Source organism: Hesperophylax consimilis, chromosome 16 (genome assembly GCF_061612785.1).
Source record: "Hesperophylax consimilis isolate HC1 chromosome 16, BYU_Hcon_1.0, whole genome shotgun sequence".
NCBI lineage: Eukaryota > Metazoa > Arthropoda > Insecta > Trichoptera > Limnephilidae > Hesperophylax > Hesperophylax consimilis.
In genome coordinates, this window is record NC_142851.1 from 34252012 (window position 1) to 34266390 (window position 14379).

The following is a 14379-nucleotide window of genomic DNA, read 5'->3' on the forward strand; positions in this document are numbered from 1 at the left end:
CTAAGGATTATCCCCAGCAACGCCAGGAGCATGTCAGCTATATATGTATAAGATTTAGTTGTTTAGTGTTAAAACGTATTGCGCGTGATAACATTTTCGGCCTTTGAAGGCATTATAAAATTGTACCAACGTAAGTTCCAGTTTGAAGTGATTTGTGTACAGTAAAATAGTAAAATCCGCCAAATCAAATTCACTATATTATCGTTTAATATGATACCTACCGGCAAATTATAAGTAAGTTAGTGAGTGTTATTTCTCAATCTAAAACTAAAAATGATAAAAAGTGTCAGTTTTCCGCTGTGAAAAGTGACGCTTTCCAAGCATCGGAAAATATTATCCTATATTATCTTTTTTTTTTGGTGAAATTAAAAACGTTTAAACATATGTAACCTATATGTACATATGTAGTTTTTTTCATTTTTCTATTATTGTTATTGCAGAAAAATGTCAAAATTCGACTTTCGGAAAAAAGCACAATCATGTTTAAAAAATTTCTTCAGTGTTATTTTTGTTTATTAATTTATTATTCAAATTTCTTTCTGGGTTTTAATAGTCTTTTTAGGCTTTTTCGACACTCAATCTTTTTCATCTCATCGGGTTAATAAGTTCCCATCTTTCAAAGCTTCCACCAGAGAAAATGAGCTGTAAAGAACGGTACTTTAAAGCTCATTTTCTCAGGACAGCACTTTGTCAGATATAACCTTGTTGTCCTGAGTAAACATTTCGATATTTTCTGCAATTTATTAAGAAAAAATTTATTGGGCTTAATGAATGAACGGAGTTGGATGAGTACAATTATATTGTCTATGGTGGCACTTTTTTTACATGTGGAAACATGTAAAAAATATCTATCATCCGCTATGGTAAACTCGTAGGACCGTTATATCTGTGGTTAAGATGAGAACAAACTTTTTTGTACAAAATCATAAAGTGCAGGAGTCAGGTTATAAAAGCATTCTAGTTTTGACATTTTGAAAATTCAATAATGATGGTGCGGGTCTCGTGATTTCAGTAGCGACATGCACAGAATGTGCGCGATTACGACATCCTTACACAACATTAGTGTCGGATACTTGTGTATCATATACGACCACAGTAATCTTTCGCCTCCACATTTTATCCCACATTGTATCTAGAGGCAGGTATGGGTACCGCCGCCCCGTGTACCATTTATTGGATAACCAACATCCCTGCCATAGGTCACCCCAAGTGGTTCACTATGTTTGGTTCATGGGGTGAGGATTGTCTAGGTCTTGGTGAGGGATGAGTTTGTCCACCTACTGCGTGGCATGTCGGATTGAGAGACTCCCTCTCGACCCATCGCCTTGTACCGCAGAGAAAGGAATGGATTCATACGTCTGTCACTTCTGGACACATTGACTCCCAGATCCCACCCCTCACACCTTTTTCCTTCTCAGAACTTTCTCTTCTTCCTTTCCCTAAAAAGACCCTCCATACAGAATCCCCAAAGATGACATATGCCCTGAGGGTTTTTTTTCCTCTAACTAATGTAAAAAAAAAAAAAAAATCATTTCAGAATGTTATAGAATTCCTTTTCATAAAATAATTATTAATACTAATGCAAAAATCGGATACAGATATTTATTAGTCAAATAAAATCAACAAAATGCAGTATTTCAGTAATGGATTCCCTAATCCCAAATAGATTGATGGAAGCAGGGCTGGTCAAAGATAAGTTTCCGGGGCTGTGGCTGCTCCGTGATCTCGTGGTTGTGCAGCAGCTTGAAGATTCCGGTCCCGATGGCGGCCGGGATACCCATGATGATAGACTCGGAGACGCCTTCGATGGCGTCCGCTTGCCCGTAGTATGCGGCATCGAAAAGATGGTCGGCGGTTTTCTCAAACTGGAAAAATTATTCAATACATTGTACTAACCCGAAACGCAGGACACTTCTCAGTGGGAACTAGAACATGGCACTTTTCGCTACAAGAAAGTTGTGTTCAGTTCTTATAACTTAATTATTTTTTTTACTCGTTATAATTATAAAGAAGAGTGTCTGTGGCAGCGTGGCTTAGTTTTTATACAAATCTATAGTTTTATTCCAAAATTGATGAAATTTTGCACACTTAACCTTCAAAACAATAGGATGGTGACTATCTACATAAGATTTTGAAAAACCACCTCCATTCCTTTCCCCACCCCTTAATCCAGAATTTTGATACTTTTTGATGAAATTTTGCACTTGACATTCAAAATTACTATATACATCTGATTACTCTGCGTAAAGCCCGGGCAAGGCTATCAATAAAAAATTGACACTTTTTTATACTAAAATGGCACAAATGTGAAAGAGTGGATCAAAATAGTATAAAGTGTAGGTAGTCTTACAGAGGCCAAGTTGAGCACGGACTCCTTCATCCTGGCGAGCCCATAGCGGGTGATGCCAAGCACCTCACCGCGCGCCGTCATCTGCCCGGCCAGCAGCATCATGTGGCGGTAGTCCACCGACATGCCGTGGCCCTCCATCACCTCCTTGATCTCGTGCATTATGGTGGTCTTGGCCGCCTCCACGCCCAGGGTCTGGTACACCTTCAATATTAAATGTGTTTTAGGATACAACTGTGCAAATTCACAACACAAAAAAATTTAAAGGAAATAGATTTGGCCTGGCAATATTGTCATGATATCATTAGCCGAGAGAACTCACCATCGAGATAGGGCACCATCGTCAACGAGAATAGGCAATACACAACAATCTTGCACAACCTTGACCGACAATACGGAAATCTTAGCAGAAATACCTCGACGACAAGAAATTGTCTCATAAAGTTGTTCGCTTACCACAGCCTTAAGTAAGACACATTATCTTAATTCATGTATTGCTATGTATTTAAATCAATATTAGAGGTTCACCATAGAAGATGAGAGTGGCCTTCATCCAGCATTTGATAGATTGAAGAGATCATGACAGGAACAGAGGATAACGTACAATAATATTTGAAGATGGTATTCTGGATTAATGTAGAGAGGAGTATCTGAATGTATTATGTATTTATTACACACTTGGAACAAATCCGAAATGCCCTACAAAGACATGGCACAGTCGAGTTAATCAAATATTTAAATCAGTATATCAGAAGATTATGAAGAGAAGAGGGTGTGCCAAGACAGAGTTGTCTGGCGGTTTATACACTCAGCATTGAGATGGCATTTCAGTAAGTTAATTACTTCTCTACATAATAATGACTTACCTCCCAAATATTGTTGGAAGTGGTTTTATTTCCGTTGACACCATATGTTGCCATGACATCTCTCAGCCCATCTCCCTCCACACAAAGTTTGTACCTGTTTAATTGAAAAGATTTAAAATAAAAGTGGGCTTAGATGAGAGCCTTAAGGAACACTACTTTTCAATAAATTATCTATTATGATTGATAGACATTTGACGTACCTAACAGGAGTCTTAGTATCATCACAGGCAATGACTGCCCTGGACACATGATTCAGTCCTTTAATCACAACGTGCGGTACTTGCTGGGCCAATACTTGAAGGGCAAAATTCAATGCGTGACCGTGCTTATTAATGTCTGGAGAAATGGTCAGAATAGACTCCCCAACCACCGTCACCTGAAAAGGCTTCAGTTTAAGCTTGGAGGTACATAACCTGCAAAATAAATAAAATTAATACAATATGGCTTTCACTTTCAGTAATAAGAAGACTGTGCTGGACAAGATAAGTCAACCCTACTCAGACAATCTTTTTATTATATGGTATAGATACTATTATTTTACTTACGAATACCGAATTGACTCTGCGTTAACTTCTAAACTCAGTAACTTAATCCTCTCGGTGTTCAAACGAATCATGATGAAGCAGTCATCACGCAAGTACACCTCTTCTATGTAAGTAGTTATCTGAAAAAAAATAGTAGATAATTAGTTGTACATTCATAACATAATCTAGTTTCCTTAAATGGAAGCAATCTTTCTAACGTGCTAACTCCACCAGTTCAGGCACGGTGGCTCCATCGAAGCCAGTCAAGTTAGTCTCTCAGAAGTTGGGTGTACTGTGCACAATACACTATACTTTGTTGACTTTGGCAGACGTAAAGCATGTCCAACATTTGTATACGGTTGACATTTGTCACGTGAGAACGGGTCATTTCAATAGCTAGACGGGTTTCTTCAAGATCCAGTTCACTTCTTACTCTCCTTAAAAAGGACCCCTCCACACAGCATCCCCAAATATCACGAATTTTAATAAGATTGATAAGCTGAGGCGAGCCCAGACCATTATTTATAAATTTATATAGTAAGATTTGATCAAAAATTAAATGTTGTGTTTGAAGGGAGTTGATGTTGTGGAATTTAGAGAGTACAATACGCACGCAACACGCGACGCACGTCTTCTGTCATCGGCTCTCGATAGTATTCATTTTAATCGTTCGTTCTAGTCTATTTACAAAATGGAAGAGTTTGGTGATATCATTCAGTCCCTGATTAAAACGGTCGATGTTTTGAGTGGCAAAATCGAGGGTTTCGGTAGCGAACTGACCACGATTCGTTCAATTTTAAGTGACGGTAGTGCTAAAATTGTGTGCCCTTCATGCAAGTACTCGTACAACGTAACTGCAGGTACTCCCCAGGTACTAGCGCCGGCGCCAGACTTAAATGTGTGTGTGCGCTCAGCGTACGGCGATATCACTAAGCAGCTGTCTGGGACACCTCCACCGCCCGGGCCCCCCGGCCCCGCCCCCGCTCCTGCTATTACCTTAGCCGCTCTAGCCGGCCAGACTCACCTTCCCGTTAGCGGCGTCCAGCCGCTCACTACCCGCAAAATGACCACAAGATCCACTGCTAAAAAAGGAAAACCGGAGGAAGATCTACATTCCGCTTCCACATCTGCTGCAGCGGCGTCTTCTCCTCCACAACCACAGAGTACAATACAGCCTGTTGTGCCCAAGCTGCCAACCCAGCCAATAACATCGTATAACGATGCCCTCGTCAACGGTAGACGACGATCTCGGCCAATCTGTAAAGGGACAGGGTCTATCGACGACAGCTTGGTCACTATTCCCAAAAACCTACATCTACATGTATTCATGTTTCACCCGAATACCACAGAAGAAAATATATCTTCATTCTCAAAAAAGAAGAAGCCGGATTTAATTTACACTGTCGAAAAACTGGTTACGAGGCATGAACGTTATGCTGCCTTCAAAATAGGCATACCGGAAAATTACTTCCACTTTTTCCTGGACCCCACGATCTGGCCTGAAAACGTGGCCTTCAACGAATGGTCATTTCGGAGACCACGACCCCAAACTAGGACGGTCGATACGACGTCCGAAAAAGATAGACATTAGTGGAGTATACCAGAACGTTCGAAGTCTGAATAATAAAATTATCGACTTCATGACAAACGTAATGTGCCAGAAACCACTTCTGATTGCTCTTACCGAAACTTGGCTAACTTCAAGCACCTTTTCGTCGGAGCTATTCGAAAACCTATACCACGTCTACAGGAAGGATAGAGGCAGTCGCGGAGGAGGGACTCTCCTAGCCCTCCGAGCTGACAGCCACTCACACGCGGAAAGAATGGACTGCATAGAAACCCAAGGTGAAGACTTGTGGGTGAAAGTATCGCATAGAAATGTCATCATTTATATATATGTTGTATATTTTCCTCCAAATACAACATCTGAACAGTATCAATTATTTTACGACAAAACTATAAGTGAAAGTGTAAAGTTACAATCAAAAAATATTATTATTTTCGGTGATTTTAACTTTCCCTCAGGGAAAAACCCAATTGACGTTTTCGATTACTTTTGTTCTTTTTATAATTTAACACAATTCAACACTGTTTATAACATAAATGCACACATGTTAGACCTAGTATTAAGTAATGTAAATTCTAAAAATGCTGTTATCTGCCGCCATGACTCCCCATTAGTCAGAGAGGATATTCATCACCCTTCACTTTCATTCACATTCGATTATACAACTCAATCACATATACAAACAGACACATTGCCTCCAGACATAAACATGGGTTGGATTTTCCACGAAAGCTCAGATAACACACTTAAGAATGCCTTAGAACAACATCACTGGAATCATTACGATTGCCTTGACGTAAATCTAGCTGTCGAAATGTTTTATGAACAGCTCAATAATATTTTCAACATTTGTTTTAAGAAAAGATCTACACGTATGCTCAAAGATGTTAGACAATATCCGAAATGGTTTAGTGGGGAAATCATTCACCTCATACGAGAAAAAACTAAAATGCACTATCTTTGGAAAAAAACAAAACACGAACATGCCTTAGCTAACTTTAAAACTTTGCGAAAATCAATCAAACGGTTAATTGGTCAGGCCTACACTGACTTTACACGTGAGGCCGAGAACAGTATAATAACAGACCCAACTCGATTTTGGTCTTACACTAACGATAAACGCCGCGGCTGTGACAAACTTAACCACATGGACTACAAAGACAATAAATATGATGGATCGTCTGAGATCGCCGCAGGTTTCGCACACTATTTTCAATCAGTATTTAGCGACAATATTCCCAAACTTGACATATCCTCTATAGCTTCATCGTCATTTAACTCTTTACCTGTACAAATTCATGAAATTAACGATGACGATATTATTACAGCTTTCCATAAGCTAAAACCTAAATACTCCGTCGGCCCAGATTGTATTCCACCTATAATCCTCAAAAGATATGCAAGTTATTTTGTTCAACCTCTAAAACATATTTTTAACCTATCACTTCGCAAAAATATCTTTCCGGAAATGTGGAAACTAACGAAAGTAACGCCTATACATAAAAAAGGAAAAAAGTCAGAAATAGATAATTACAGACCTGTAGCTGTGTTGTCAGCACCCGCAAAACTTTTAGAAACCATAATTTATTCACAGATATATAACCAAACAAAACACGCACTCACCGAAAATCAGCACGGATTTCGTCCCACACTGTCACCTTCAACGAATCTTATGAATCTCATTACCTATATTAATAATTCATTTGAAAATTTTGTACCTGTTGATGTGATTTATACAGACTTCGAGAAAGCATTTGATAAAGTCAACCATGATATTTTATTAAAAAAATTAAGTGACATCGGATTCTCTCAGAATTTCCTCGCTTTTGTGGCTAGCTACTTACGCAATCGTCGTCAGTATGTCAGTTACGGACACCATATCTCTCACGAATACAAAACTAACTCCGGGATTCCCCAGGGATCGAATCTAGGACCCCTTCTCTTTCTCTTATTCATCAATGACATTGGCAACACTATAAACCACTCAAAATATCTCCTTTTTGCTGACGATATAAAACTTTTCAAAGCAATCAAAAGTTACATCGATTCCATTCTTTTGCAGAACGATCTTGATTCTCTTGTCAAATGGTCGGAACTGAACAACTTACCCTTCAGTATTCAGAAATGCAGTGTCGTTACATTTACAAGGTCCAAAGATACATTCCTGTTCCCCTACGACATTAATAAACATGAATTAACACGTAAAAATGAGATTCGAGACCTAGGCGTAATTTTTGAAGCAAATCTCTCTTTCAAATCCCATATATCTGATATTGTCTCCCGTGCCAACAAAATGCTTGGATTTGTTCTTCGTAATTCAAGATCATTTACCAACGGAATCGCAATCCGAAGAACGTATGAAGCACTTGTTCGCAGTATCTTGGAATATAGCTCCATTATTTGGGCCCCTTCTGAGCAAAACCATATTCTCGAAATAGAAAAAGTACAAAAGAGATTCATGCGTTACCTATATATGAGGGAATATATGTACTACCCTTTCCTGTATCCATCCTTATTCTTAGCAGGAATGCTCGATCTTAATACATTAGAAGCCCGCCGAAAAATATTTTTAGGAAAACATTTTTTTAAGATAATCTCTGGAACTATACATAATCCACCTATTTTGAAAGAGATTAACTTATATGTCCCAGACAAGTATACTCGTGGAAGGTCCCATACCCTTTTTTATGCTCCAAAAGCGAGGACTTCTGCCTATCAGAACGCCCCAGTCAACAAAGCGACTGAACTGCTCAACGAGTCTGCATTGACCATCGACATTTTTAACGTAACCTACAGGCAGTTTAACAATTATCTTTTGACGTATGTCACAAAGTAGTGAAACTGACCTTTTTATGTGTTTTGCTATACTTTTTGTCTAATTTGTAATCTTCTCCATAATGTATTGGTGAATAACCGTTTTACGGAGAACATGAAAAATAAATAAATAAATTTAATGAATTATAATAATGTGTAGAAAGAATAGTGGTTTGTAGGTTACCTCTCCCAGTGTAGTCTTCTCAATCCTCCCCTTCACCTTCCTGGCAAACTCCTGGTCCAGCGGCTCCATGAGCTCGGCCGTGATGATGGGCGTGGAGATGTTCTTGCTGGCATTGATGATCTCCTTGATGCGCGGCACTCCCTGCGTGATGTTCATGGAGGCCACTCCGGCAAAGTGGAACGTCTTCAAGGTCATCTGGGTTCCGGGCTCTCCGATACTCTGGAATTACAATTTTATATTTATTATTTCCCATTACCTAGACCTAAAATCAATGAACTAGCCGTAGACATCCAAATTTATAGACCTTTCTTTCTGTGATTTACCAATAAATGAATCTGACAGTATACAGGCTAAATCGCATTATGGTATAACAATTCAATCTTCGGAAAAAAAATCTGCTTTCGAATTACTAGTCCTTTTTTGGTGCGTAAATTACTGGCTGTTTGAAAACCTTAACTACAAATCCCAAACCAGGTAAACAAAAGTTTGGGCTTGTTTCCAAAATCGAATATTTTGTTACACTTTTCGTTAGACACTTTTACAAATGTTTTATAATTGACTGACCTCACTCATTTTTGTATAGCTACACAACCCGATTTGCAGGCAGTTTGGTTAAAAATGAACATTCAGACCCTGTGCAGAAAAGTCCCACAATGGACTGGGCTGAAAACATTTGCCTTACTTTAGTGAACTTTACTTTTTTGCGCAGGATCTGGTTATTTTAATATGCGCTCTTCGGTATACCACTAATGTCGTAGTTTATTCAAAGCATTCTCAAACAAAATATAGTTACGAATATATGGTCACGTGGTTTGCCTTCAGCTAGTCGAAATGATACCCAGATTTTCCTGTTAGTGCAAGTCTATTAATTTGGATGTCTATGGTAGCAATATTTTTAATACTTTTCCCTCGGGTAAATTGGTGTTTTTTTTTATGTAGAAAATGAAAAAGAAACAATTGAATCAACCAATCTTTACTATATATTGTTAGCTGCATATTTGAATATTCCCACTACGAACGTTTGGTTCGCTCATCTGCCGGGAGAGGTACGAATCTCGCCTCTCTTGGCCAAATGAGAAACTACCACATCTGCTCCCGTCTCGGTCGGCAAGGAAGGGATTGGCTGAACCTACTGGCCTCCCACAATGAGCAGGCTATTCCAACGGCCAGATTCAAATGGAACGTTAAAGATATTTAGAGGGATAACTTATGGAATTGTTATTTAACAAGTGTCCAAAAATCCGTTTTCCGAAGCAGTAAGAATTCTTGAATGATAAGGTCATCAAATTTGCACACTTCTTTTCATCAATTATCTCTTTCTCACAACTTCCACATGAGCTATGGAGCTTTGAAATATGCCATATCATGTGTTCCATCATATTTTTCAATTGCTTAGTAAGAAAACCTGTATGTATTTTTCAAATACCTGAGCAGCCAAAGCACCGACCGCCGTCCCAGGTTCGATAATACTCCTCATGTACTTGTTCTTGCAGGTGGTCAGGAAGACCACCACTTGGGACACGGTCAGTCTCTCCAGCTCCATGGCAATCACACCGCAGTTGCGGTACTTGGAGCGGAGAGTGTTCACCTTGGCAGCCACAGCACGAAGGAAATTTCTGGAAACCGATATTTGTAAGAATATTATTATGACTGTAAAATGAATCTACATGTATTGATATGAGGAGGTCAATAAACCAGTATAAGTGCACGTGCCCTACATGAGGCGCTGTTTCGAACTCAAGAAGCCAATATGCTGATTTATGGAATTCACTGGGTGATGACCACCATATCACCTGTGTGGAAGAATTTCCCGAGATCGCTGACGAAGCAATTGAGTTCAACAGAGGATGATGGAGTTTGGACTTTTACAAAATACAAAAAGGAAACTTACAAGAGCTCGAGTTTGAATTCTGGACTACATTGTTTGAAATCTTCCATTTCCAAAGTTTCCTCGGCAGCTGCTATAATGGCATCTCCGCTAAGTGATTCTTCTTCTCTGAAATTAAAAACATAGAAAATAATCTCTACTCATTTGAACACTTACAAATTAGAGTGAATCACACCAACAACAAATGGGGATTTTTACCTCTTCACTAATAACTATTTTGCCATTCAGGCCCACTGTCCACGGAGGTCTAACTTTATAGACGCTTCAAAATGTATTGTGCTGCTTGTGCACGCAGGCATACAAAGGCTCATCCACGAAGGATACATTTTCTCTCAATTTGAATAATGTCGTCCAACGATGATGATGTTATTTTGGTCTACTAATATATCCGACATCCAATCGGATGCATATGTATGGACATCAATACACAATCACAAGAAATATCAATTGTTATCAACTGAATTGTCAGAAGACGATAATGTATTTCATTAATTTTATGGAATAAGTAAAATAATAAGGAAACGTTTCCTTGCATTATCTGCGAGATATCTATTCTACAGTCACGGGTACATTTTGGTAATCTGAACAAATTTAGCATCAGTTCCTGCCATTATTTTCAATACATATACGCAGCTATATGCTCAGGCGTCTGACAAGCGTGACGATGATCATCGTGAAGCTTGCATGCAGCTATGCGAGCACGACGTTGCCACCCCATCAACAGAGTTTTTTACGTCTTTGCCTCGGCGCTTCAGTGGACAGTTGGCCTTAAGCGTACAAATGAAATTTAAAAATCGCTTAACTTAAATTATTCACTAGGTCTTCCAACGACTGTCATAATTGTATAATGGCATGCATCAATAACAAACCTGGAAGGACACTTGGCCCTTGTATCATAGAGCACCCGGATGAGGTCCACGGGCCTGTCTTTGGCCTCCATGTAGGACGGGTCCAGCCCATCGCTGCCATACTTAAACTCCACCACCTCCCCCACAGCGTTGCGCACTGTCATGTCGTAGTGCAACACCAAATCTTCCAATGACTGCAAACATCATAAGAAGAGAAAGAGGTGACTTAATTGAGATTTTTCAAAATTTTACCTAAACATTATAGTTACCCTGGTATTAAAAAAAAAACTTTCACAACAATCACAAGTATAAACCTCCCGTGCCTCAAAAAAAAATTACAAAACACCTTTTGCACCAAATCCTAGGAAACAACACTTCCTTGCAAAAAGAGTGGAAGCATGGAACAAACTTCCACAGCATGTCATCGATGCTACAAATTTAAACCAATTTAAAGCTTGATTGGATTCCTATTTGGAGAGAAGAAAGGATTATTTAAGGATATGAGCGCAACAGCAGAATGCTGCCTGTTTATTAAATAATAATGTTTTGTAAAAACAAACACTACTTATGGATCTTTTGTAAAATTTCCATTATTGGTTAAAGTTGAGGTGTGATTATTCAAACAAAAAATATCGCAGAACGAAAATAGCAGAAACACATGCGACAGTTGCTAAAATATACCGAACTAGGACTAACAGAAATGTCCTTAAACAACAATTAACCCATGGCAAAATGATCAGCAAGAGCAAGCTAGACGGCGGTATAGTAACCAAGTGTGTAAAGGTAAGATAACCCAACCCATTGCGCCAGTGTATAAAGCTTGGTGCACGAGACTATGCGCGCAACGAATTGCTAAATTTGACATTTAAATACCAGCCAATTACGGAGCTTGTTTTTGTGCTATCAACTAGTAAAAATAACAGCGGATTATGGTAACTGAAGGATAATCGAGCGGCAGATTACTATACTTAATTTTCTGGTCATCGAAATGGAACTTGTGGATGAGCAATGCACGGTCGGTTACCTTAACAAGTCGTCTCTGAAGGTATCCAGTTTCTGCCGTCTTGACTGCTGTGTCGACCAAACCTTCTCGCCCTCCCATGGTGTGGAAGAAAAACTCTGTGGGCGTCAGGCCCGAATAGAAACTGTTCTCAACAAAACCACGGGCGGCGGGAATTTTAGCTGGAAACAAATTAATGAAAGGAAAATCAAACAATTTCCTACTACTACAATGCCTTTGGAATTTCTCCACTATACAATGGACATAATAATATTGCCAATATTTTTTTTTAATAGAAGGAATAATAATATTAATATACTTACAGAATCTCTCGAAGTGTGGGAGGGATCTATCTTCAAAACCATTGGGAACCCTCTTTCCATTCAGGGCTTGCTGGCCCACACACGCTATCATTTGGGATATGTTGATGTTTGAACCTGTCATAGAAACACATACAACATAAATAATTTTAGTGAATGTGATGGTTCAAGCCCCGTAACATAGATGGCTCTAGTGCTAGTAGCTCATAAAGTTTATAGAGTTCTCCAAGAGATGTCTATAGTATATAGGTTCGCCTCTCCAGTTTCAGAACCGAGGTGAACTAGCATTTATGTTTTTAGCAAGAGAGAGAGATTTTGAGAGCATAACAGATAGGTCGTTAGCCTCCAAGCCGTCCTGCACACTCGTTCCCAATTTTATTAGAGGAGTTTATAGTCTAAATAAAGACAAAGGTTTTGTTGTGAAGGCGTAGCAAGAACCATTAACAACAGTGAGATTCTATACAATAAGGCATTATGGGGCTATATACAATATAACGTAGATACCTTTAGAGCCGCTCTGCGCCATGATGAGCGGAGCATTGGTCGGATGCAGCTCCCGGAAGCAGGCCTGCGCCGCCAGCTCCCTGATGCTGGACAACTCGCTGAGCATCACGGCCTCCAGGGTTTCTTCCACAGTGCAGCCGGGGGCGCACTGCAGGGTGCCCCGCTCCATCTCCCGAATGTAGTCATCACACTTGGCGTAACTAAGAAAGAACACAATAGTCAAACCTCAAGCGAAACTAATCAAATACTCAAGATGGACAGAAATTTACTGAGCTAGTAGGACTATTTATATATTTTATTGATATGGAGACGGTATACATATTTCCCGTGAGCACTCAGGCTATGGGCCCACTGTGCTACCTCATTCCTTTTAGTAACAAAGTAGATTAGCAAATGATAATATTTGTAAGGCTCTTACCCAGCGGCAAGTAATTTATTTTTGGCTTCAATTAGCTGCTTTCCAGGAGTCACATCGATAATACCAAAACTGAAGCCTCGATTCATCATATAGTAGGAAGCCATACGCGCCAATCTATGGGACAAAAAGGGAAGATAAATATATACACATACAGAGAAAAATAAAGTCAAAGAATTTGTAATTCTGGAAGTAAATTGGATCCATCAAAGCTAGAGTCAAGTTAGCTTCTCAGAAGCTAGGAGCACTGTACAGGGCCCGCAGATACTGCAGATAGAACACAACTGCTGACCCTGTACAAATCGCAAGTGAGCCCAACTGTTGAATTTGGTAGCCACCTCTGGTCTGGAATCCCCAAAATACCTAAAAAAAAAAACTTAACGGGCGGTCCGTTTCATAGATTAACAAATGTATAACAAACCCCTATCTCGACAAAGGCATTGCAATCTTTAGAGCACAGGCGTCAGTTAAGTATGCTGCCCTTGTTCTACCGGTATCACAATGGAAGATGCTCCGAGGAACTAGCGTCATTGATTCCTTCGGCACCAGTGCATATAGTGAAACACGTCAAACGCGCGCCCAACATTTGTCACATGAGAACGAGTCATTTCTACGACTCGTTCTTGAGTTCAACAGCTCAGTTGTGGTACGATTTGCCGGCCTCTGTTTTTCCTCACTCCTACAACATGGGTCTCTTCAAGACCCAAGTTCGCTCCTTCCTCTCCTCAAAAAGAACCTTCACACAGCATCCCCAAAGATGACAGACCCAAGGCAAATTATTTTCTCAGGGTCTCCAGTATGGAGTTAATTCAAAAAAAAATATAACAAAAAACTTTCAGCAGTTTCACCTTAATTTGTGATCGCAAATTGACTTTAATTGCAATTTATTTTTACAATTGCAACAAGTACATTTTAGAAATTAACAAAATGAAATTGTTAAGTTAAATACCTCCACATTCCTTTGACCGCGTGTTCCTCTCCCCAATCTCTGAGCAATATATAAAATATACTGGTCTTTGTACCAGAACCCAGCGTACTCTTGTCCATCGAGCCACACAGAAGCTCTGAATTCCTGACTATCACATCTGAAAAAGAACATTAA

The 14379-nt window shown here is 39.4% G+C and overlaps 1 protein-coding gene across 1 annotated transcript in view; it reads right to left on the reverse strand.

Moving 5' to 3' along the window:
- Positions 1-1594: 1594 nt before the first annotated feature.
- The window catches only part of Polr3A (RNA polymerase III subunit A), a 28132-nt gene continuing 15347 nt past the window's right edge, over positions 1595-14379 (reverse strand). Inside the window, exons 13-26 of the mRNA XM_089641199.1 lie at positions 14227-14362; positions 13281-13394; positions 12863-13062; positions 12362-12475; positions 12063-12220; positions 11060-11232; positions 10194-10298; positions 9729-9918; positions 8303-8521; positions 3759-3877; positions 3414-3626; positions 3214-3307; positions 2351-2551; positions 1595-1865 (exon numbers count right to left, since the gene is read on the reverse strand). Coding sequence (XP_089497325.1) covers positions 1653-1865; positions 2351-2551; positions 3214-3307; positions 3414-3626; positions 3759-3877; positions 8303-8521; positions 9729-9918; positions 10194-10298; positions 11060-11232; positions 12063-12220; positions 12362-12475; positions 12863-13062; positions 13281-13394; positions 14227-14362 — 2249 coding nt within the window. The 3' untranslated portion in view covers positions 1595-1652. The remainder of the gene's footprint in view (positions 1866-2350; positions 2552-3213; positions 3308-3413; positions 3627-3758; positions 3878-8302; positions 8522-9728; positions 9919-10193; positions 10299-11059; positions 11233-12062; positions 12221-12361; positions 12476-12862; positions 13063-13280; positions 13395-14226; positions 14363-14379) is intronic.